General features: G+C 40.3%; 1 protein-coding gene across 3 annotated transcripts in view; it reads right to left on the bottom strand.

Moving 5' to 3' along the window:
• Positions 1-25,885, bottom strand: part of CEP112 (centrosomal protein 112kDa) — a 587,957-nt gene that overhangs the window by 35,135 nt on the left and 526,937 nt on the right. For all 3 annotated transcript variants that reach the window (XM_011992146.1, XM_011992147.1, XM_011992148.1), the window contains one exon: positions 18,936-19,025. In XM_011992146.1, coding sequence (XP_011847536.1) covers positions 18,936-19,025 — 90 coding nt within the window. The remainder of the gene's footprint in view (positions 1-18,935; positions 19,026-25,885) is intronic.

The following is a 25,885-nucleotide window of genomic DNA, read 5'->3' as shown; positions in this document are numbered from 1 at the left end:
TTTTTTTTTTAATTGATGCTTAAAAGAGGGTCTGAAACTTTCGTGTTCTGTCATTTTCAAAATATCCTCTAATTATACCGTAATAGTTATATAGGTATCATAGTTAAAATTTCCCAACAGGCAGGATTTCAACTCACTGTTTGGGTCCTGTTACTTTCTGTATATTTTTATAACTCAGTTGTAACTAAAAAAAAAAAAAATAACCCTCATAATTGAAATTCTCAAGAACTTTTCTATTTACTGGCAGTATATTAATATACACAAATGCAAACACATTTATTATTCTTTGTCCCCTATTTAAAAACTGAATACCAACAAGTGTCAACTTTTAAAACCCATCAGGCATTCTTCAGGCTTCACCTTAACCCCACCTTCCTCCAGACTTAGAAGCTCCAAAATATCACAGCTCACAAAGAAACAGAGCCTGCAACAATTAACCAACTTAATTTTCACAGACGTTACCATCAGTCAATACTTATTACATATTAATTTTCACATATGCTACAATCAGTTTTTCACAAGCTTCACTAAAAAGGTCAGTATACACCTATGCAAAAATGTAGCCATTTTAAGGATTAATGAAAACTAAGTAGATGCTACTTCAGAATTATGAATCTGACTGTCAGCCAACTCAGAGTCCAAAACCTTATGGAATATATTACTCCTGTATTTACTGATCATGCAGTTGAATGCCTGCTTTGTACAAAGCACTGTGGTAGTGGAGCACCAAGATTAAGCTCAATACAGATAACTGGGGAATCAACTTACACTACAGTTGTTGAAAAAGTAACCCATTATTATAAAGAAATTTATCAAAACAACATAATAGATATAAAGAATATAAATATATAAATATTCACTATTATTTCTAAAGGGAAGCATATTTCTCAGATGTCTGTTGGGGTTGTTTGGCTGAGAAGGGGGTGGGTAAAACAAATAGTACGCAGCTGGTGGAAAGAGAAGGAGTATAAGCAGGTGGCAAAAGGGAAAACAGTAGTCAGTGGGGGTCAGGAATCTGAAGGTCAGACCACAGGGTGACATCACAGAAAAGAGAGCCCTGACTACACTTTAAGAGCTCCCGAAGGGGAAATTGGGAGGTCGCATCAACAAGGGGAGAAGTACTCCCACGTACGGGAAACGCTACGTCTCAGAAAAGAGGATCTTGCACTGTGTCTAAGGGAGCCAATGATAGGTGTAAGAGAAAAGGGCCAAAAAGTCTCTTTGTGACTGATGTAAGGACAAGAAGAATGGTGTTTCCATCCTGCATATGCAAGAGGACTTGGAGGCTTTCTGTCTCTCACTGGTACAAACTCCCTGTACCAACTGGAGAAAAACTCTGTTCATCTTCTGTGTGGTGAAAGTTGACTGTGGAACAAACAGATATACCATATACACCAACACACAACATATGTATATGTGTGTGTATGTATATATAGTACATATGTGTGTATGTATATATAGTATGTATTTATAGTATGTGTGTGTGTATGTGTGTGTGTATATATATTTAGTACATATGTACGTGTGTGTATATTCCTACTATAATATATTCACTGCCTTCAGAGGAGCCTTAGTCTAGTGGAAATGACAAAATATGTCCACAGGTAATTAGAATGAAGGTGATGTGTCTGAACTCAACAAAAGGTAGCTACTAGAAATCCTCAGGAAGCAAACTCTCTCAGTGAAACTTAGGCATTCTCATTAAAGAAAAAGACAAGGCCACATACTATCACTGGTACTGTTCGATATGGAACTGGAGGCCTCACCTGTGCAATACGACAAACATTAATAAATAAGGATGAAATATACGCAGGAAGATACAAACATTTTACCTGTTTAGGAATGATACAACTGCCTACTTAGAAAATTTAAGAAATCAACTGAAAGCTCATTAGAAGTAATGTTGGTAAGAGCTCTGGTGAGACAACGGTGATACTCCTAAATACCAGAATTATCCATTTAGGAAAAAACAAGGGAAATCCATGAAGAGAAAATATACCATAATACATTTGGGAATAAGTTTAATAAGAAATGTACAACACAACCGTCCATATTAGGATAGATTTCAATTGTAATGAAAAAACTAATGAAATGCAAAGAGATGTAAAGTTCCTGAATGGGAAGACTCAATATTGCAAAGATGTCAATTGTCCTGAGACTAATTCATAAATTCAATACAGTCCCCATAAGACAATCAGTGGGATTAAAAAAAATGAACTCTACAATCTTAGCCCAAGATTCATGTGAAGGAGAAAATGCTTAAGAATAACTAAGACAATTCTTTAAAAAGATGATGAGAGGAGGCTTCTCTTTATAGAGGATATTTACTACATATTAGTACTCTTCCAAAAGGGTTTACTTGTAATACCTGATTGAATCCTCACAACAAATTCATAAGGTGAGTACCGCTATTAATCTTTTTTCAAGATAGGGAAACTGAGGCAAATCAAGCCAATATCTTGCTTGAGGTTCCATAGCAATTAAGTGGAAGTGGCAGAGCTGGGATCTGAAACCAGGCACTGTGACTCCGTAGCTCATGCTCTTAAGTACCATAATAGATGGCTCATACTGGCAGAGGAAATCAATGAGTGAGAAAGAAGAAAAAGTCCCAGATTCACACGCATATCAAAAATTTGATTTTTGGAAATGATGACATTTCCAAAAAATGTGAGAAATATATCTCAGTCAGTACATGGTATTAGTATTAATAACTGGCTATCTACTTGGAAGGGAAACTAGTAAGATTCCTGTATTAGTTTTCTATCATTGCTGTAACAAATTACCCAGTTAGCAGCTTAAAACAACACAGATTTATTCCCTCACAGTTTTGCAGGTCAGAAGTTTGAGGGAGCTCAGCTGGATCCTCAGCTCTGGGTATCACAAGGTCAAAATCAAGCTGTCAGCTGGCCTGGGCTCTTACCTGGAGGCTCTCGGGGAGAATTCACTTCTAAGCTCATTTGGGTTGTTGGCAGAATTCACTTCCTTGGCACTACAGGGCTGAGGTTCCCATTTCCTGGCTGGCTGTGAGCTGGGGGTCCCTCTCATCTCCTTGCGACGGCTACTCCTCATCAAGTTGTCCTCTCCCTCTTTAAAGTGGCAATGGCGCAATGGTTCTCATGCTTCAAATCTCTCTAGCCACCCCCCGCCCCCTTTTGCCACATTTGCCATGTTCTTCTGCCTCCAGTCACAGAAAGTTCTCGGCCCTTAGTGGTCATGTGCCTGGATCGGCCCCACCACTTGGATAATCTGGGATAATCTCCCTTTTTTAAGGTCACTGATTAGTAACCTTGATTATATCTTCAAAATCTCTTGCAATGCAATGTGCATAGTCACAGATGCCAGGGAATGGAGTATGGACCTCCCTCACGGGCCATTCTGTCTACCCCAATCCTTATCCCACATAATATCTCACATAACATAATAAATTTGAGGTAGATTAAAGAGTTAAATGTATGAAACAAAACTCTCAAAAGTATAAGAAAATAAAAGAGAATATATTTCATAATCTAGGTTAGGGAGGACCTTCCTAAGCAAGCTTGGAAACCATAAGGAAAAAGATAGGAGATAGTCTTCTCAAAAAATTAAAATATTGAATAAAAATTAAAAGATAAGCAATTCTGAGAAAGTATTTGCAACTTATCTAATTAGCAAATAATTAACATACAGACTATGTGAAAAATAAACTTTTTTGTTTTTTTGGAGATGGAGTCCCACTCCGTCACCCAGGCTGGAGTGCAGTGGTACAATCTTGGTTCACTGCAACCTCCGCCTCCTGGGTTCAAGCCATTCTCCTGCCTCAGCCTCCCGAGTAGCTGGGATTACAGGCATGCGCCACCAAGCCCAGCTAATTTTTGTATTTTTAGTAGAGACGGGGTTTCACCATGTTAGTCAGGCTAGTCTCCTGACCTCAGGCAATCCGCCCGCCTCGGCCTCCCAAAGTGCTGGGATTACAGGTGTGAGCCACCGTGCCCAGCCAAAAAATAAACTTCTATAGATGAAATTAGAAAAACAAATCAATAGAAAAAATTAGCAATAAATGTGATCAAGCAATTCATGGAAATGCAAATACTTTCCACTCTTATTAATGAATGTTTAGATAATCCATTCGCAGGTCTGTTTCAAAATGTTAGACAAAGCAGGGAAGAATTATGGGGTCAAGATCCTGGAGATGACATAAAGCAGGAGAATTTGTAAAGCTGGCATGTGGGGACATTTTTACATGGTGGCCTTTGCCAATTCTAGAGTGGTTGGTGAGAGGCTGAGAAGCTGAACAAATCTTTCTTTTCACAGTTTCACACACAAAAAATCCAAAGAGACAAAAATTTCAGTCCAGGGCTCACTAAGGGGGAGTGTCTGATAAAATCCCTATGCTTTGGGTGGATTCCAAAGGGCTACACTCTAGGAGTAGGAGTGAATTGGAAATAAACCAGCTCTCTCCAGAAGTGAAGTTTAGCTTCAAATCATCTCAATCTCTGAAAATAAATTAAGGCTATTCAAGATTTCAAGTGCCACTACCTGTCTATCTAGAAACAAATGTAAGTTCTCTGGAGGAAATTAACATCATCCTAGGTCTTAAATTGTTTCTATAAATTTTCATGTAAAATATCTGGCACTCAATCAAAAACAGCCAGACTCACAAGAAGCAAGACAACATGCCAAGAGAAACAAAAGACAATGAAACAAGATCCTTGTGAGCTCCAGATCATGGTTATGAGACTTAGACTTTATAAGAACCAAGACACAGGTCCAACAGAATAAGAAAAATGATTGTGAATTTTGATACAGAATAAGTAAGTCAAAAAGAACTAAGTAGAAAGTCTAGCTCTGGAAAATATAATAAGGAAAAGTAAGAATGAGTTTAAGAGTAGGTTAGACACAGCTAAGGAGAGAGTTAGTGAGCTAGAGGCTGGGTAAAAATAAAATATCCAGAATAAAAACAGACATAGGAAACAGGGCTAGAAGGCCTAATATATATATAATTGTATTTCCAGAAGGAAGACACAGAGACAGAGTTAGGCAGAAGTAAAAACAGAAAAATCTAAATACCCTAACTACTAAAAAAAGTATATCCATAATCAATTACAAATCTACCAACAAAGAAAAGTCTAGGTCCAAATGGCTTCATCAGTGAACTCCACCATATATATTACAGGTGTCCACCACCATGTTCAGCTAATTTTTGTATTTTTATTAGAGATGGGGTTTCACCATATTGGCCAGGCTGGTCTCGAATGCCTGACCTCTAGTGATCCACCCACCTCGGCCTCCCAAAGTGCTGGGATTACAGGAGTGAGCCACCATGCTCAGTACCCCAAATATTTTAAAGGAAGAAAGACTATCAACTTTATACAAATTCTTCCAGAAAATAGAGAGAGAATAATTTGTTTTATGAGGCCAGCAAACTTTAACATCAACATCTGATGAGAAAATTATAATAAAAGAAAGCTATAGGCCAATCTCCCTGAGAAACATAGATGCAAAAATCCTAAACAAAATATTAGTAGACCAAAATCCATCTACAGGTTAAAAAAAGGGATAACAAATGGGATTAATTCCATGAATGCAATTTATTATATTATTATTATTATATCAATAACATTAGAAAATAAACCTGTAAATTTTATTGCATTCACTGAATAAGAAACAAAATTCATATGATTACCTCAAAAGATGGAGAAAAGGCATTTAAGAAAATTCAACATCTACTTGTGATTTTAAAAATGGAAAATGAACTCTTAGTAAGGATAGAAAGAAAATTCCTTATTGTGATGAAGGGAGCCTATACGAAGTCAATTGTATTTCAGTATGTCAGCAACAAACTGTGAGGAAATGCAATTCAAAAAAATGCCATTTAAGGCCAGGTGCAGTGGTTCACGCAGCACTGTGCACTCTGGGAAGCCAGAGGCGGGCAGATCACTTGAGGTCAGGAGTTTGAGACCAGTGTGGCCAACATGGTGAAACCCCATCCTACTAAAAACACAAAAATTAGCCAAGTATGGTGGCATGTGCCTGTAAACCCAGTTACTTGGGAGGCCGAGGCAGGAGAACCGCTTGAGCCCAGGAGGCGGAGGTTTCAGTGAGCCAAGATCATGCCTCTGCACTCCAGCCTGGGTGAAAGAGTGAGACTCTGTCTTAAAAGAAAAAAAAAAAAAAAAAAAAGAAGTCATTAAAAACAACATTATGTTAAATAGGAGCAAATCCTACGACCCAAAAGATGTTAAAGATATCTTCGTAGAAAATGTAAAACATAATAGAAAAATTAATTAATGTTTAAATAAAGTAAAGGATATACTGTGTTCACAGTAATGACTGGAAGACATTAGAAATTGACAAACCAAGTCTAAAATTTATATAGAAATCAGAAGAACCTACCACTGAAACATAAACTTCACAAGGGCAAAGAGTTTTGTTTGGTTTGTTCAGCAATGTATATCCACGTCATATAGTAGGTGCTCAGTAAATGTTTGGTGAATTGAAGGTTCAAAGTATCTAAAGAGATTACAGTAAGAGTTCACGCTGAGCTTCATTCAGTTACCATGGCACACTCTGATATACCATCTCATTTACCTTCCTGTTTATGAAATCACACAAAGCCTCAAAATCTTATGTGCCGAATGCAGCAGTTGGGATCATTCGGTTTAGTTTTTCATTCTTTCTTCAGGGCATTCAGGCAAATAAAATCTTAAGCTGAAGAGCAGAAAAATAAGATAAATTGCTGCTCTGGTTTCAACTGGGGGAGCCTGGCCTGAGCACCACCCCTTGGATTATCAACCGTAAGAAACAGGACAAGCATCTGAACACAATGTCTGTGCCCTTTCCACCACAGCTTGCTACCTAACTGAGCTGACAAGAGCTCCCCAAATAAGTTTGTCAGGGCCAAGACAAGCAGGCTACAAATTCCTTCTTATTAATAATAAAAAACTAGACAATCTGGCTGTCAGCGTGCTCTTTACCTCCTATTTCTTCTCACCATTTTGGAATAAACTCAGCAGTAAATCTCACATACAAAACCTAAAAAGGATTTTTAAACTATTTATTTTCCTTTATTATAATAGAAGCTCCTACAGTATGACCAAGTTTTCTATGCTATTTGTATATACTGAGAGCTAAGTACGTATTAAGTTGCCGGATTCAAAAGAAACCTTGCACTTACTAAAATTTAAATGATGACAATTACATTATATTCTTTACTAATTCTTATTTTTTCATTTAATTCAACAAATTACGTGCATTTGAACATTTTCTAACTGTATTTTTTTTCTACTGGAACTATGCCGTCTAATTTTGTATATAAATCCAACAGGGTATCTACATGGAACATATATTTAAATGGCCTTTTAAACTTCTGAATGGTCTGTTGTATTGAAAAATCACCTTTCTTTCCTTGTTTCTAGTTTCAACTGATGTATATCTGGTACCTTTAAAACATCTCTGCTTTGGCTGGGCGCGGTGGCTCACGCCTGTAATCCCAGCACTTTGGGAGGCTGAGGTGGGTGGATCACTTGAGGTCAAGCGTTTGAGACCAGCCTGGTCAACAGGGTGAAACCAGGTCTCTATTAAAAATACAAAAATCAGCCAGGTGTGGTGGTGCGTGCCTGTAATCCCAGCTACTCAGGAGACTGAGGCATGAGAATAGCTTGAGACTGGGAGGCAGAGGCTGCAGTGAGCCAAGATTGAGCCACTGTACTCCAGCCTGGGCGACAGAGCAAGACTCTGTCTCCAAAAAGGATGGATAAATAAATAAATAAATAAATAAATCTCTGCTTTTTCATTTGTTTGCCAAAAAACAATTACAACTGCTTATACCTCAAACTAGCCCTTTCTCAACAGGAAAAGGGCTGGACTATAGCAAAAAAAGGAATTGCAAGTTAAGTGGCCTCTCGGATGTTTGATACATTTTTCTGAATGTCACAAGCACAATCAGTAGTCGCAAACATTTCTCTCTGCTGACTCACCCCCAACCCTCTTTTTACCATCACTGTGTTGATCTCTACTTTCCCTTTCTACCTGTTCACTGAATTCCATGAATTCAGTGCTTAGTACTGTCAGAACAGTAAGACTTGATAGAATACTGTGGAAACATATACAAATATATTCATTTTATCTTCCTGGGAAACTATATTTGATCACCCAGGTTAATGCTTGATAATTCTGCTTGCCCACCAATTTTAAAAGCTGGGATAGAACACATCTTGGTTTTAAGCTTTTTCTATTTTATTCTTTAAGAGTTTCCATAATTTACTTGTTGGGAGTAAATCATATGTTTTAATCAAAAACATAATTTTTAATAAGGTGAAAATTAAAGCCAAAACTGTCTTAAAAAGTAAATGGAAAGAAATGAGACTATACCCATTACTTCATTCTAAGAATAGAAGATGAGACCTGGCCCCAAGGCAGGCACAGCCTGGCTTTGAACCCTCCAGTCCCAAGTCAAAGCCCTGTGTGCTCCTGCGCCCTCCCTGTGGTCTTCATCATCCCTCAGTATTCACTGGAGGGACGAAGAGCCACTTCAACAATGCAGAAAATGCTTTATGGAAAAACAGCTGCAGCGATGCAGTCGGTGCTTTGCTGACACGTGGATTTGATATGTCAGCAAAGCACGGGATTAAAAACATGCAGCAAGCACAGAGAGGATCCCGCCTCTTTTCTCCTCCCCCAGCACAGTCAGCCCAGCGAGGTTAAAAACAAAGAGAATCTCAAGAAAGCAAAGATGAAACAGAGCACGTTCACACCAGAAGAGTGCTTTAAGTGATCCTTTAAAAATGGCATTGCAATCATTCTATATGGTTTTTAGTGGGGGTTTTGGGTACAAGTGTTTGACTTGCTTTGCCGCCAAAATCTATCAGAATAACTGATTTATATGAAATATTTTGATAAGATGATATTTAATAAAAATACTAATGTCCTTGACACAGGTTCAAGGGTTTTTTTTTTTTTTTTTTTTTTTGGTTGTTTTTTTTTCAGAAAACAGAGGCAAGTATTCAAACTATCACGGAGAATAACATGTGGCCAAAATTAAATGTGGTTCTATCTCTCATAACAAGTCTTAGAATGATGCATCATACCAGCTGTCTGGGAACAAATGTATTTTGTTGGCATGGGAACAAAAGAATTAGTCTGAATTTTGTAAATAAACTGTGGTTATTAAAATTACTCGAAACAAACCAGAATAATAACCATTAAACATGAAAAGTCAATAAAAGTCTTTGAATTACATTTCTGTTGCAATTCCTGTTTTCATAATGTGCTTTGGGATGAAACATAGCTTTGAGTTGTTAGTACTTTTAAATAGACTTCACTGCAGATGAGTTGTCCAACAGCAGCTAAGACTGTGAAGTTTTAAAATCTTTTATGGAAAATGGAAATTAAAGGCTTGGAAATCTGTAGAAGACCAATTCTTTTCAACAATTGTCACAATTGTTGCACAATTGATTTTCTGTCTCTACAGCATCTTCTTTAAGGCTATCTGTGACTCCATAGATTTGTTGGTTACCCTTTATGATGACTGAGGTGGTTTAAAGATAAGCAGTGCTATCCACTGAAAGCTTTCAGTTTATTGATTTTGGTTCTCCTAATATCCACGCTACTCCCAGATAGATCACTCGGCATTGTGGAAGGCAAATCAACTCTTTGGGAATACAAACGATACCAGTTGTGATGGTATAACAGGCGGAAGGAGAGAAGGCGCTTCTAGAGACGTCTAATATTACCTGAAAGCTGCCTATACTAAAGGGACCAAGTTTTATTCTTTAAAAACCCAGAGACCCAAGAAGGAATCAGCAGAATGCTAAGTTCATCTGTAGAGAAAAATCAAGGACTTTTTTGGTGTCTTTTCTGCTTTGGCCTTCTTACAGGAGAGATCTGAAAGAAAAATCTGTCTTGTTTTAGGGGACAGCAGAAAGATGGGCCACATGAGCAGGGCATTGGCATTTTGCTTTCTCTTCATCTTCCCCTGACCTGTGAACCCTTTTGGTGCTATAATGTCTGAGGAATAGCTGAGGGCCCAGAGAAGCCATGAATGATCCTAGCAGATGAAATGACCACCCCGGATGAAAATGATAAAAGAATATCTTTTATGTATATATATATTTTAAGTCTAGACAAGAACACACTTAGAAAAAGTCACTTAGAATATATTTAGGAGGCCCAATAACAAGGGCCTGTGATCAGTACCCAAGTTCCCCAAGCTCAGCAGCTTTTGGAACTCTTTGTCCTCAAAGTCCCTGCGGCCTGTGATCCGGCTAATTCTTCCTCCCTCTTTCCCTCCATCTGTCACCCTCCCTCTCCCTCTTTCCATCCCTTCTCTCTTCCTCCCATTAATTCACCAAGTACCATTGGGCCTGATGCTGAGCCAAATGGTGGGATACAAGGAGCAACATGACACAGTCCCAGCTCAGGTCCCACCCTCAGAGTGCACCAAGTACTCAGGGAGTTCGATGGAAAAAGCTTTAATTGTGATGGTGGGGGGATTTTAGTCCGTTCTCACACTGCTATAAAGATATTACCCAAGACTGAGTAATTTATAAACAAAGGAGGTTTAATTGACTCACGGTTCTGCATGGCTGGGAGGCCTCAGAAAACTTACAGTCATGGCGGAAGGGGAAGCAAGCACCTTCTTCACAAGGTGCAGGAGACAGAGTTAGTGAGAGAGAAAGGGGAAGAGCCCCTTATAAAACCATCAGATCTCATGAGAACTCACTCACCAACACAGGAACAGCATGGGGGAAGCCGCTCCCCATGATCCAGTCACTCCCCGCCAGGTCTCTCCCTCAACACCAGGGGATTACAATTTAAGATGAGATTTGGATGGGGACACAAAGTCTAACCACATCAGGGGGCCACAGGAAGTGCTGCAAAGGCACAGATAGATAAAAGTGGGACATCAGGTGGGTAGGGCTGGTTTGAGGATGGGGGCTCGGGAAAGCAAAGGCCTTACATAGTGATTCAATTCAACAAGCGCTGGTGGATGCCATGAAGATGACGGATCAGGCCCTTACCCTAAGGGGTGTAAAGTCTAGTGGGAAATTCTCTTTGGTTTTCCTGGCTTTAAATTCTCCTGGCTCTGCTCTTCCTGTCCATTCCTTTACAATCCTCTTTGCATCCTCCTCTATCTTATCTGCTCCCATGGCTGTGGCCCTGCTTACCAATCTGCTCATGGCCCTCTTATATCCCTCTATGCTCTTCCTTGTCAATATTATCCACACATTCTGGGTTTCTGCTATATCCGCATCAAGATAACTCTGACATGCTTAAAGTCTTAGGGCTCTTTCTTGACTTCTGGATTCAGATTTTCATTTAAATGCGTCCAAATGAATGTCCTCCTGCTAGCATCTAGGATGAAACATCTAAAAAAATGATAGTGTCATTGTCCACTATACACCAGCTTATCAATTTAAAAACATGGTATTATTTTCAACATTTGCCTTTCTTCCACTCTCCAAATCTCTATATTCTGTAAATTTTACCTTTTTAAACATATATACATATACATACATACATACATATATATATATATATATATATTTTTTTTTTTTTTTTTGAGACTGGATCTCCCTCTGTAGCCTAGGCTGGAGTACAGTGGCGCAATCTTGGCTCACTGCAACCTCTGCTTCCCTGGCTCAAGGGATCCTCCTACCTTAGCCTCCTGAGTATCTAGGACTACCAGTGCGCATGACCACACCTGGCTAGTATTTGTGCATTTTTTTTTTAAGAGATGGGGTTTTACCATGTTGGCCAGGCTGGTCTGGAACTCCTGGGCTCAAACACCCTGCTTGCCTTAGCCTCCCAAAGTCCTGAAATTACAGGCGTGAGTCACCATGCCGGGCTTGAATTTTTCTTTCTTTTCTTTTCTTTTTTTTTTGAGATGGAGTCTCACTCTGTCACACAGGTTGGAGTGCAGTGGTGTGATCTCAGCTCACTGCAACCTCTGCTGCCTGGGTTCAAGTGATTCTCCTGCCTCAGTCTCCTGAGTAGCTGGGATTGCAGGCACCTGCCACCGTGCCTGGCTAATTTTTGTATTTTTAGTAGAGACAGGGTTTCAATATCTTGACCAGGCTGGCCTTGAACTCCTGACCTTGTAATCCACCCGCCTCGGCCTCCCAAAGTGCTGGGATTACAGGCATGAGCCACCGCGCCTGGTCTGAATTGTTCCTTTTAAATGCGTCTTCACATTTACCCTCTTCTTTCTACCCCTTTTGACAATATCCAGTTCAAGCCTTCCATATTTCTCTTGTGACCAGTGATGTGAATTTTAGGCAAAAACATCTGAATTGGTCTCCTTTCATTTCTTGTTCATCTTCCCTGCTGGACTAACCTTCCTAAAATATAACCTCAGTCATCTAGCTCTCCCCAGCAAAGAGAAAGTCCTCCGTTGCTGGCAACTGCTTTCTAACAGATGACTGAACCGCTCAGCATTCCATCCAGAATTGGCTGGTGGTCCTGACACACACCACAGTGCTCAGTGAAGAGTAGATACTCAGTAACAAAGGATCCCTCTTCTCTTTTTTTAATGGATGAAATGAACAAAATGAACTTTCTGGTTCTTGTTTTCCTCTTCACTGATATCACACCTTCTGGTCAAGATGTTACTCAACGTCCCTTGAACACTGGGCATGTTCTGCTCCTCACTCTGCCCTCTAACTAGAATGTCCTTTCTGTCTGTTAATGCCCAGCCCAGATGTTCCCTTCTCCTCTATAAATAACTGTATCACACACGTTGCATCTCTATGATGTTTTATAGTTTTTGAAATATTTTTACACACTTTATCTTGTTTCGATGCTCCCAAGAACCCTGTGGGAAGATATTTTTACTAACATTTTACTGATTAGGAACCCAATATCCAGAAAGGTTGAGTGGCTTACCCATGACCACATGATTAGTAGTGACAAAAGTAAACTGAGAACCAGCAGCGCTTCTCCCACTAGATCATGACAGTCCTTGAAGCCTCTTCTGATGTCTCTCCCTGTGCCTTGGTGAGGGTCTCTGGGACCCTGCAGCCCAAGAGGGAACCTCTTTCCCCACCCTGCAACTCCTAAACACACACAATTACCACGGAGACTGTCTTTGGTCACTAGTGTCTCCTAAATTAGTTGATGTGTCTAGGCCTTAAACATGAAGTTAGTTGCTGCAAAGCTGTGATCGAAATGTTAAAGTGTGACTTTTAGCTATTTTAAAATAATGTATGAGTCACTTGTGCCTGCACAGTCCAGGCCTTTAATGCTTGCAAAACCAGATGAGACTTAGAACTAAACCAGCTGGCTGCAAAAAATACTGAGCAGAAAACCAAAGAGGACCCCAGGGCCAGCCCAAGACAGCAAGACAAGGTAGAAGCCAGGTGCCTTCAAGAGAAGGCTGGCAGAATGCTGATCCCTTCTGACCAGCTTTGGAAGGACCCAGTTCCCCTGAGGGCTGCAAGCTCTTGAAAAAACCCCAAATTAGCAAGTGCCACACACTGCCTAGGCAGTGGGACCCTAACCTTCCCCTGGTTAAAGATCCTCCCCTTCCTTCCCACAGGATTAGGGAAGATGGAAGGAAGGACCAGTGCTTGTGTTCTTTCTGCATATAGTGATTCTCAGCCTCCAAGCCATTTAGAAAAAGAACCAACTTCCAGCTGGGTGCGGTGGCTCAGGCCTGTAAATCCCAGCACTTTGGAAGGCCCAGGTGGGCAGATCACAAGGTCAGGAGTTCGAGACCAGCCTGGCCAATATGGTGAAATCCTGTCTCTACTAAAAATAAAAAAACTAGCCAGGCGTGGTGGCGGGTGCCTGTAATCCCAGCTACTTGGGAGGCTGAGGCAGGAGAATCGCTTGAACCCGGGAAGCGGAGGTGGCAGTGAGCTGAGATAGCGCCACTGTACTGCAGCCTGGGCAACAAAAAAAAAAAAAAAAAAGAACAAACTTCCATTTCATGCCTGGGGTCTACATTTTATACACATTCCATTTACTCTATCAGACTGTAAACTCCTTGAGGGCAAAATCTGTAACTTATTCATCTTCGTTTCTTCTCAGACCTAACACTGTTTAGCAAAACATACCTATTAAAAGAATAAAATGTTGAGTAAAAAAAGACTGAGTCTCCTGTGAAACACTCAGCATTGTATTTTATTTATTAGAACATCTCTAAAGTATTGTTTTTTTCCTCACTAATTTGTTTAATAAAATATTCTTCTGGGAAACTGAGTGATCAACGTAATTAAAGCTATTCATACTTTCAAATTTTAAGATAGCCAGTTTGAAGCAGGGGTTTAGCTCTGTGAATGTTAATATCCACATATTGTTACGTTAGAATCTGACATTGTTTGGTGTCTTTGTTATAAATACATGCTTTACTCAGTGTTAAGAATACCAAGAAAACTTCTAGGCTATTTATTTTCTTCCTTTTCTTTTGTATAATTTATCAAGCCAAATTATCTAGTCTCATTGTGAATAACGAAACATTGTTTGCTCCCCATTGTGAATAATGAAACTCAGTGAATTTTAGTTTTATCCATAATATTTTAATCTGTACCTGCACCCGAGTGACAGATGGCAAATATCCATTTTACAGAGTGTTTAACACAGTGGAAAATAACATTCTGGGAGTAAGCAGACCACTTACGGACCTACCCTGGGTCTGCCACTACTGTGTTGTACACTAGGGAAGTCACATCCTTCCTGATGACTCAGTTTTTTTGCACAATGAAGAAGTCTGACTCAAGCTCTGATCTCCCTTCTTTGATAAAATTATGGGGTTCTTGCTCAGATTAAACTGGAATTAGAAATTATTACCTCCTCTTATGAATAAAAATAATGGTGATTTTAAATTGCTGTTTATTGATTAGAGAAAACATCACACTTTTGTAAAGCTGACTTGGACAATTTATTTCCTGATTCTATTAGTGTTATTTCTCTTGAATCTGCACAAGGAGTAAATTAACCCTTTGTGCCTCCCAATGAGTACACCTTCCCTGAGGACTCCGTGTGCTGATCTGTCCACATGAGGGGACAGAAGAGAGAGTTGGTGGCACCAAGGCATGTGGTGGGCAACGAAGATGCCACCCACCAAGACCTGATGAGAAGCAGCTTTTTGTTCTTAATTAAAAACATAACTTTTAAAATGCCTCATTCATTTCTTGTTTTTATAGAATCAAAACAGAAATTTTTCTTAAATGAAAACCAGAAACCATTTAAACTTTTTTAAAGCAAGCAAGTTAAAAAAAGCAGCTTAGGAAATTGTCTTTTGTAATTCTGCCAGTTTCAATTTTGATTCCTTAATGCAACTAGTATCAGGATAACAATATTTGCTTGAAAAGAAAGAGAAGATAGTTCTCAGGGGCTGTTTCAAACACATTTTAGTTGTTTGATTGGCTGATGTGAGACTAGCTACTGTTACTGAAGTTGCTTTGACGAACAACAAAAAAATACATTCATAATGTAACAATCTCAACATTTTAGATATCCTTAGTAAACTCATACTTAGCAGATCCTAAAAAGTGTCTATGAAAATAGTTCTAATTTTTTTTTTTTTTTTTTTTGAGACAGCATCTTGCTTTGTCACCCAGGCTGGAGTGCAATGGCACAATCTCAGCTCACTGTACCCTCTGCCTTCCAGGTTCAAGCGATTATCCTGCCTCAGCCTCCCAAGCAGCTGGGATTACAGGTGCCCGCCACCATGCCTGGCTAATTTTTGTATTTTTAGTAGAGATGGGGTTTTACCATGTTGGCCAGGCTGGTCTCAAACTCCTAACCTCAGGTGATCGACCTTCCAAAGTGCTGGTATTACAGGCATGAGCCACCATGCCCAGCCTAGTTCTAATTATTTTTGACTATTTGTATTAGTGTCACAAATTTAAAGGGGGACATAGGTCAAATTCGGATAAAAGATTAAGTTAAATATAGATGAACAGTATTTGTTAAATATCTATTATTTGTTGTTCAGTTTAATTGAAACAACTGGCATTTTTTTTTTTTTTTTTTTTTTAGCTACACCCTAGGACCTTGTGGAAAGAACCCAACGTCTCATGGTTACAAAGATTATGAAATATTCTGCTTTACCCATGGGTATTTCCTGACATTTCTTTGGTAAACTGTAGCCTAATAGAAGATATCAGGAATTAGTGTAAGAAATATTCTAAAAAGCTATTGTCACTACAAAGATGAAAGCAACTTTGATGATCAAAAAGAAGTCAATAAAAAAAGACTGAAAGTAGTTCCTGAATCCTTCTCTATTGTTCATTTGGGATTTCTTAATTTCCCTACTCTCAATATATTATGGAATTTTCTGTGTGAAGTTTTGCCATGAATTAAATTGATGTCAACAAAAGTTTTACCTTAAGTCATATTTTACCACAAACTAGAGAAGCCCCAGTCCTCCAGGGAGCACCTTTTCCTGCCTTTAAGAAGCTTGTCTTTTCTCCTTCTTTTAGTTACAAGTGTCATCTACAGAGGATGACGCTCAGTTGACCTTCAGTGACAATTAGACCTGCTGATTTGACATGAACAAATCCATGCTCCCATCTGAGGAGGCATTTTCATCTCCTTGACTTGGCACATGATGGGCAAGTCTGCTATGCTTGTGCTTCCTTTGCTCATTGCTTTTCTCTGCCCATGGAAAGTCAATGGCGTTTGCTCCTCTACCAGGAAGCAGGAACACAATGTCTATTTGCCTGCCGTCCTTAATAAGTTACTTTCTCTATCACTGCTATTCAGGTTTCTTTTTGCTAGATATGTAACTTGAGAATTGTCATGAAAGGAACAAAAGTTTGGAGTTCAGATAAACATGGATCTGAATACTCCTCTATTACCACGTGATCTTGGATCTACTGCTGTGTGATCTTGGATGAGTTACTCAACCACTCTGGATTTTGGAGAGCTATTCACAAAACGCAGATGATAATAATGATCTTACGCGGTTATTGTGAAAATTAAATGAACCAGTATGTGTAACATTTCTTGTACAGTCTCTGTCATCTTGTCAGCATTTGATAAGGTATAGTTATTATTAACTTTTTTTTTTTTTTGAGATGGAGCCTTGCTCTGTTTCCCAGGCTGGAGTACAGTGGCGTGATCTCGGCTCACTGCAACCTCCACCTCCCCAGTTCAAGCAATTCTCCTGCCTCAGCCTCCTGAGTAGCTAGGACTACAGGTGCCTGCCACCGTGCCTGGCTAACTTTTGTATTTTTAGGAGAGACAGAGTTTAGCCATGTTGGCCAGGCCGGTCTTGAACTCCTGACCTCGTTGATCCGCCCACCTTGGCCTCCCTAAGTGTTGGGATTACAGGTGTGAGCCACTGCGCCTGGCCTAGTTATTAATTTTTTATTCTAGTATTATTCTATTTTGTTATCCTATACATAGACATTGTATAAAACGTATATGTATATGTGTATATTTATGCATATCTTATATACATGATATGTACATACATACGTGATATACATATGACACAGAGTTTATTAGCGAGTAGGAAGGAATTATAGGAGGGCAAGTCAATTCATTACGTATTAACAGTCAGCATCTATTAGGTGCTTACTTTCATCATTTTGTACAATCCTCTACCGTGGGATCCTGTTTGTAAACATCTCCAGAGATTAAAGAAGAAAAAAAAGCTTCCCTATTAGCCTTACTTTTGTGTTTCACCTTCCCTGAAATTCAGAATAAGCTAATATAATATGCCAACATTCTTGTACTGAGTTTTACAACCAAAGTATAAACAGTCAATTCCTATGACTGTTTCTGTACATAATGGATTGGTGGCACTTAGATCAATATTAGCAATGCTATACTCAATGGCTGAGGACAATGCATTTATAAAGGGTTTCATCAAGATTCATGGTCTCTATTGATACATGTTGACTTTTTACTTTAAATTGTCAAAATTACCACTAAGTGTAATTTATTATAACCAGAAGAGTTGGTGAAAATAATGCTGCCATTTAAAAATAAAATAGGTCAATAGCTATTATCATAGCCATACTATTCTGGGTTAAATTACATTATTTTGAAAAGAATGGAAAGAAAGAGGAGAAAACTGAAATTTAAAAGAAAACATGATTTATGCCTCTAAGCAAAATAATATCCATTTATTTTGAAATGATGACACAGCAGACACTGTTGGCTGCATACTCAATACTCCATTTCCCCTCCTTTTTGTTCCAGTTTTCCTTCTTCTCCCAGTTTCATCACCAGCATGTGGGTCCTGATTACTCTAGGCTAGTTTTGTATACTCTGTTCTTTTGTCAGGGATTGGGTATGCCAGGCTAAGCATGTGATCTTCTCTGGCCAATGACAGGTAAAGGGAGGGGGTCTTTCCGGGAAAGACTTCCTTACACATTAGGCCCTAGAAACTGGCAGCCCCTTTCTGCCTCCGAATAGTGCAGATCTGGGCAGGATGCCTGGCACTGCTGCAGCCATCCTGAAACTTCAAGAATGAAGTTTCTAGAATGAAGCCAGCAACGGCAGAGCCATGAGAATGCTTTACTTGTGGACTTCTTGTTCTGTGAGGTAATAAACTGCTTTATTTTTTATGTCAACCATGGGTGGGATATTCTGTTACTTGCACCCAAAGCATCATAACTGAAACAGGTAATGTGTAAACTGTTTTTTTTTCTTTTTTTTGAGACAGAGTTTTGTTCTTGTCACCCAGGCTGGAGTGCAATGGTGCGATCTCGGCTCACTGTAACCTCTGCCTCTGGGGTTCAAGTAATTCTCCTGCCTCAGCCTCCCAAGTAACTGGGATTACAGACACCCGTCACTACACCAAGCTAATTTTTGTATTTTTAGTAGAGACGGGGTTTCGCCATGTTGGCCAGGCTTGTCTCAAACTCCTGACTTGAGGTGATCCACCCACCTTGGCCTCCCAAAGTGCTGGGATTGCAGGAGTGAGCCATTGCACCCGGCCGCACACACTTCTTGACCTAGAGAAAGTAAACAGGAGAGTCAAACAGGAAAGGAGAGGGTACCTGTTCCTGTGACTCCAATTCTTTGTGTTGTAACTTTTTCTCTGCACATCGCACCTGATTAGAACGGTTTTCTAATTCATCTTGTAAAATCTGAAACAGTATAAAATAAAGATATCATTAATAATTAGCACACTTGAAAAAACAGTTTTACACCATGAACTGGCATTAAAAAGGCCTCAGAGTTCTAGTTTCTTACTCTTGTTCCAAAGCATTCAGGCAAAACAATATCAGACTTTTGTGTGTCAGGCCAAGATGCTTTCTGCTTTAAGAATACCTAGTACAAAAACTTTCAAAGTTATAAAACAGACAAATTGGCAGGTGTCAGTCATACATTAAAACGTCTCATATCCTTCTCGCGCAGAAGCACAAGCACGTAATAAAGCATATGTAATAAAGCATAACACGATTGCAATGAAAATGGTTCCCTCAGGACACCTGCAAGATACACTTACACTCTGAATATCACTGTGACAGATAGGAATTGTAATATCTGACTAGCATAACATTTTTCAAAATTATATTATGATAATTTGAGTAAATTATAGTAGCCGTAAATGACTTTCTTTATAAAGTCAGAGAGAATGGTATGGAATTTGAGGAATTTGTAAGAAATGGACAGAGGTGAACTCTTTCAGTTGCCAAGTAGCTGTTTGAAATAGAATTCAGGTTGATATGGGAAATAGAAACCACAAAGACCAATAATTATCACTGTATCAATTACTATGTTAGGTAAAGAGGTGAACTAGAAAAAGAACTTGTAGTTTCCATGTACTATTTCTATAATGACACTGGATTGTCCATTCAAACAATCCAGTGTCATTATAGAAACACTACATGGAAAGTTACAGTGAGCAGAATGCATGGGGTGGTAACAGCAAAGGTGTCAAATTCACAAAATTCAATTCATCCAGTCAATATTAGTGAGTTCCTGCTCTATGTCAAGAATTGAAATAGGTACTGTAGACATAGCAGTGAAAGAAAATAGACCAAAACAAACAAAACAAAACAAAAACCCTGGTCAGGCACAGTAGTTCACATCTCTAATCCCAGCACTTCCAAAGGCTAAGGCAGGAGGATCACTTGAAGCTAGAAATTCAAGACCAGCCTGGGCAACAGAGCAAGATCATTTCTACAATTTTTAAAATTTAATTAGCTGGGTGTGGGGGTGCAAACCTGTGGTCCCAGCTACTCAGGATGCTGAGGCAGGAAGATCACTTGAGCCCAGGAGTTTGGAGCTGCAGAGGGCTATGACTGTGCCACTGCACTCCAGTCTAGGTGACAGAATGAGACCCTGTTCTGTTAAAAAAAAAAAAAAATCCTTGCATTCACATGCTTAGATTATAATGGGGTGGAGGTAGGCAATAAGCAAACAGCAAGTGTATTATATATCTGTGATGAGTGCAGAAGAAAAATAAAGCAGGGAAGGGGACATTCTAGAGTGGTGTGAGGAAGCAGGGATTGCAATTTTAAACAGATGGTCCAAGAAGGCCTATCTGTGCAAAGACCTGAAGGACAAGAGAGAGCAAGTCACATGTAAATTTCCACAGGAAGAGCCTTCCAAGCAGTGGCCGCTGCATGTGGAATGACTCCGAGATGGTATGTTTGTGGAAGCCACAAGGTCACTGTTGAGAGTAAGCAAAGCAGCAGCAGTGAAGTCAAGGACATAAGAGGGTTCAAGTCACATCAGGTCACATGGAGTCTCGCAGGTCAACGGCTTTAGATTTTGCCTAGAGGTGGACAGGAAGCTGCTGGGGGGTGGGGAGCCGGTGCTGCTTTCATAGCTGTCTGAGGAGCAGACTGAGGGGCAAGGCAGAGGCAGGGAGTAGGGGAGAGGCAGGGAGCAGGGTGGGGAGGCCTGAGAGGAGCAGACTGAGGGTCAAGGCAGAGGCAGAGAGCAGGGGAGAGGCCACTGCAACACTGGGAAAGGGAAGATGGAGAGTGGGGCCAGGTGGTAGCAGCTGATGAAGGAAGGATCAGGTCCAGGTATGAAATAGAGATGATGGCCCCGAGACAGTGGAAGCAGAGAGGAATAAACAGGACCCCAGGGATTCTGGCCTGAGGAGCTAAGACTGCAGTTGGCATTCACAGAGACAGGGCAGGTGTTGGGGGAGAGGAGCTGGAGCTCAGCCTCAGCTGGGTTCAGTTTGAAATGCCTACTACACATCCAGGTGGAGACAGGAGTTCAGACACAATGGCTAAGTTAGTGTCCATTAAAGATTCCTGCGACACAATGCCAGTCTTTTTTATGTCCAGATACATAGTGGTTCTTAACCTTTTGGGAGGTTCTAGACTCCTTTGAGCATCTCATGAAAGCTAAGTAGTTACTCCCTAGAAGGAGAAAAACCATAGTTTTATGATTTTGCCTCTCCCTGTAGGGCATTCCTAGATTGCCTGAAGCCCATCGGTGAATGGACCCCAGGCTAAGAACTAATTTAAAAAGTGAAATGGTCTGTGAATGAGCTTGCATGCTTTAGGGTGTCTGAAATGGTTTGTGAGTGAGCTTGCATGCTTTAGGGTGTCTGAAATGGTTTGTGAATGAGCTTGCATGCTTTAGGGTGTCTGAAATGGTTTGTGAGTGAGCTTGCATGCTTTAGGGTGTCTTTGATATGAGACTTGATTATAAATCTACAATTCAACCAGGTCTGAGAATGAGCTTGGAAATCTCTCCATTCTTGAATTGTCTATAATTCTGTTGTGTTCTACTTCCAAAATGATGAATGTAATAGTTCCTGTGCTTGTTGATGAGGTAGCCTTCCCCCTGCTCCCGACTTTCATAGCTACCAATAAATAGGATCTCATCAGCTTCTCTTATGGCATAATTGGGGAAAGTAATGATTACTGTATCGGGAAGAATATTTATCCATTTTTTTTGTCCCCACTTTTTCCTGCTCTCTAATCCATCCCCACACCACTGTCACAGTGATCTTGTTAAACTTAAATCTGATTATGTTATTCCCTGACTAAAATGCTGAAACAACACTCCAGCCCTGCTGAGAGACAGCTCTCACTCCTTAGCATAGCATCCAAGGGCCTTCATCAACTGGCTTGGTCTCCAGCCACGCCGTGCCGTAGGAAGCCTTGGTGTGCCATGCAGATGTCATTACCAGCAATAATAACAGGCGCTATCATCCACAGAGTGGATTTTATTTTTCACCCTTATGACAATTTTGTGCACCCAGTATTATTTCGTCTATGTTAGAAAGGATGTAATTGAGGCTGCATGCAGTTAACTACTTTGCTCAAGTCCATGTGGTTAGCAGTAAGGCACTGGACTGGGATTTTTCTTTTTTTTGGGGGGGGGGTGGAGTCTCGCTCTGTCACCCAGGCTGGAGTGCAGTGGCACAATCTCGGCTCACTGCTACCTCCGCCTCCCGGGTTCAAGCAATTCTCCTGCCTCAGCCTCCACGTAGTTGGGATTACAGGCGTGTGCCACCACGCCCGGCTAATTTTTTGTATTTTTAGTAGAGACAGGATTTCACCATGTTAGCCAGGATGGTCTCGATCTCCTGACATTGTGGTCTGCCCGCCTCAGCCTCCCGAAGTGCTGGGATTACAGGTGTGAGCCACCATGTCCGGCCTGGACTGGAATTTTAACACATTTCTGTAACTTCAAATTCAATATGCTTGTGCTACTCCATGCTGCCTCTTTCCCACTCTGTACTGATTTTCTCTTTTCTTTGCCTGGAAGTCCCTACCGCACCTACTCTGCTCAATGATGTAATTGCCCTGATCTGTACAAGAGCTAAATATGGACTTCTCTGGGCTTTCATCCATCTAGTGTTTAAGATAATTAATTTACATGTCTGGGTGGCATGCAACTGTCTGCATGAAACTGCAGCTCAGGGATCTCCTTTCTTTATTTCTGCAAGCCCAGTGACAAGCCAGCTCAATGCCTGGTACACAGGTGACACTGAATTCATGTTTGTGGAAGGAAGTCATAAACATTTAAACTCTACTCCCTAAAGATATTTACTTCAATCATCAGGGCTTCTGACTGTCCTTCATGTGGGCACATTTAACCAAAGGTGATTATGTGTCCTGAGACACAAAATATACAAATATATCCTCCAAATATCTATATCTATCTCTGAACATACACACACGTATCACAATAATAATAATTGATAATATATTGTCTGGTTTCTGCTACAATATAAAATATTCCTTTTTTTTTTTTTTTTTGCTTTTAATTTTATTTCACAGAAAAGAAAGATGGTGTGCCTCTCCCTTCCCTAAAATGAAGAGTTGTTCCCCACCTCCCGGCTTCTCTCCCTCCTTGCCTTCACCTGCAGAACCCTGAGAGTGCCACACTCGGCATCCCACATCCTCCCCCACTCACTACATACCCCGTTACACCTGCCCCCGTCCCCACTGCTCTCCTGAGTCAGTCTTCACACCAGTCACTTGTCATCTCCCAAATGCCAAAGCCAGAAGCTAACTTTCTTCCTTTTTCCACAGAAGCATTTGGCCTTACTCATGCCCAACTGTGTGTTTCTCTTGAGTTTTGAGGAAATAGTTCTGCTCAGTGAAGTCATGGGATTAAAAAAAAAAAAGAGGATGCTGCAAAAGTGAAAGCCAAAGACAACAGGCCTGGAAAGAGGGTGGTGGATATGGAGAAGGGGATGGGTGCAGTGGAACCATTGACAGGACATTGGAAAAAAGGGACTCAGAGACACCCCAAGGCTTTGAGATGGAATGACCAGAGAATAGTGAATTCTTGCTAAGCACAAGTCAGAAGCGGTGGGGCTGTGTGCTTTCTGACATGCTGGGGTGAAGGTGCTGGTGGGACTTCAAGGAGGAACTATTGCTAGAGTCTGAATATTTGTGCCTCCTCCAAATTCATATGTTGAAATCTTAACCCTCAAAGCTATTAGGAGGCAGGACCTCTGGGAGGGAACGTCCTCAAGAATGGGACCGGTGCCCTTCTAAAAGCTCTGAGTGAGGTCCCTGGCCCCTTCTACCACGAAAGGACACAGCACAAAGATGGGTGTCAATGAACTAGGAATCAGACAGGCTCTCCCGAGACACTGAATCTGCTGGTGCTTTGATCCTGGATGTCCCAGCCTCCAGAGCTGTGGGAAATAAGCTTTTGTGTTTAGGAGCCACCCTGTCCAAGGGATAACGGTACAGCAACCAGCGCTTGCTAGAACCCCTAGCTAGCAGATCACGTTGCTCAGTGGGTCTGAAGAGTGGGGCATGCTCTCAGACAGAGGTGCAGAGGCTCTAAAACCTGCCCTTTGGGGGATGCCCACACTCAGACAGGCAGAGGAGGAGATGGAGGCCCAGAAAGCTGCTGAAAGTCCAGATAGGCAGGAGGCAACTGAGGAGAAGTCAGGATGACATATTATGCAAATCTAGCTGAAAGAAAGTTCCAAGGAAGGCAGCGTAGCGAAGTAGATCTGATCCTTTTTCTGTACTTCATATAGTGAACAGACTATGAAGTCGACTATGTTTTATCAATATTATTAAAATGGAATTCAAATTACATTCGCTTTTCAAAAAGGCAGGCCTTTAAAGATTTCCTCATAAAGATGTAAAATGTGATCTTTCTAAAGTTAATCAGAGAAAGCAGTTGTATTTAGAAATGACTTCCGTTAACTATTAAAGATCAGTTAAAAAAATTGAAAAGTCACCAAATAATATTTCACTTTCAAAAAAGTCAAAATGTACTGCATGAAAGGAAAATGACAGTTTATACTGGCGGCTGGTCCTGGTTTTATATTCTAAAAAATTATTAGGTTATTAGAGTTCCAACCTCAGAATTTGACATAAGGACTATGTGAAAATGACCACAATTGCTCAGTAAGTACAACCAGGGACTTTAAGTTGTGTCTTCTTTATTCAAAAAAGCTTCAAATTTGACATTTCACACACACACAAAATCACAACTTTTAGTTTCTTCCGGAGAAAAGCCCAAGATAATTAAAGAATAGAATGTCCAACACTGGGTCAAAAATATAAAACAAAATCCAACTTGAACAGTTAAACTGTTTATTCTGCAGAACTGTCCCTCCTCTCCTAACTCTGCAGTGTTAACTGGCATCATTACTGAAAAGACAGTTCTTTTCTCCCAATTAAATCTGCCTTTAAATATGATGTAAGTCAGCTGGCTGTAGGAAGCTACACCGCTCCTGACTTTCAGAGTGCTTTCTCCTGGTCGGGAGTAAAGAATGACACTTTCCAGAAGAAAAATGTAAACGACATAATAAGCTCCACAAGAACAACGAGCGCACACCGCACTCTTTCAAAGGGAGAGCGTTGTAGGATAATTTGATTTGTTTGTTTCAAATCTGAAAATAATGAGAGCAAATGAAAGTGTAAAAAATTGAACATGTTAATGGGCTCCTCAGGGTGAGGAAAAAGACCTGGTAGCTAATGTGCCCATTGAATGGCACCTGTGACAGTACAGGGCTTTTCTGTGAGTTTGGGGAAAAAACAGTAACTAGTCAACGTTATTTTAATAAAATGTATGAACATAATTCAGCTCAAGCCACTCCTTAACTTGTAAAACTACGCATTAAGGAATTATTTGGAGTCTTATTTAAAAAGCAGTTTTCTCTTGTAGTTCTGAGTCAATTAAACAAGAATAAAGTGATCGCAGATACATGCCTTTTAATAATGAATAAATGAAACACAAATTCATTTTAATTATAAAGTGGTTTAAAGGTTATTTAATAAAGGAAAACTTTATTGGAAGACAGATATACTATGTCGCAATGATTAAAAAATTTTTTTTACACGGCCGGGCGTGGTGGCTCACACCTATAATTACAGCACTTTGGGAGGCCGAGGTGGGCGGATCACGAGGTCAGGAAATCGAGACCATCCTGGCTAACATGGTGAAACCCTGTCTCTACTAAAAATACAAAACAAAACAAAAATTAGCTGGGCGTGGTGGTGGGCACCCACAAGTCCCAACTACTCGGGAGGCTGAGGCAGGAGAATGGCGT

The sequence above is a fragment of the Mandrillus leucophaeus genome, unplaced genomic scaffold (genome assembly GCF_000951045.1).
Source record: "Mandrillus leucophaeus isolate KB7577 unplaced genomic scaffold, Mleu.le_1.0 Scaffold404, whole genome shotgun sequence".
NCBI lineage: Eukaryota > Metazoa > Chordata > Mammalia > Primates > Cercopithecidae > Mandrillus > Mandrillus leucophaeus.
This window is presented reverse-complemented; position numbering and strand designations above follow the sequence as displayed.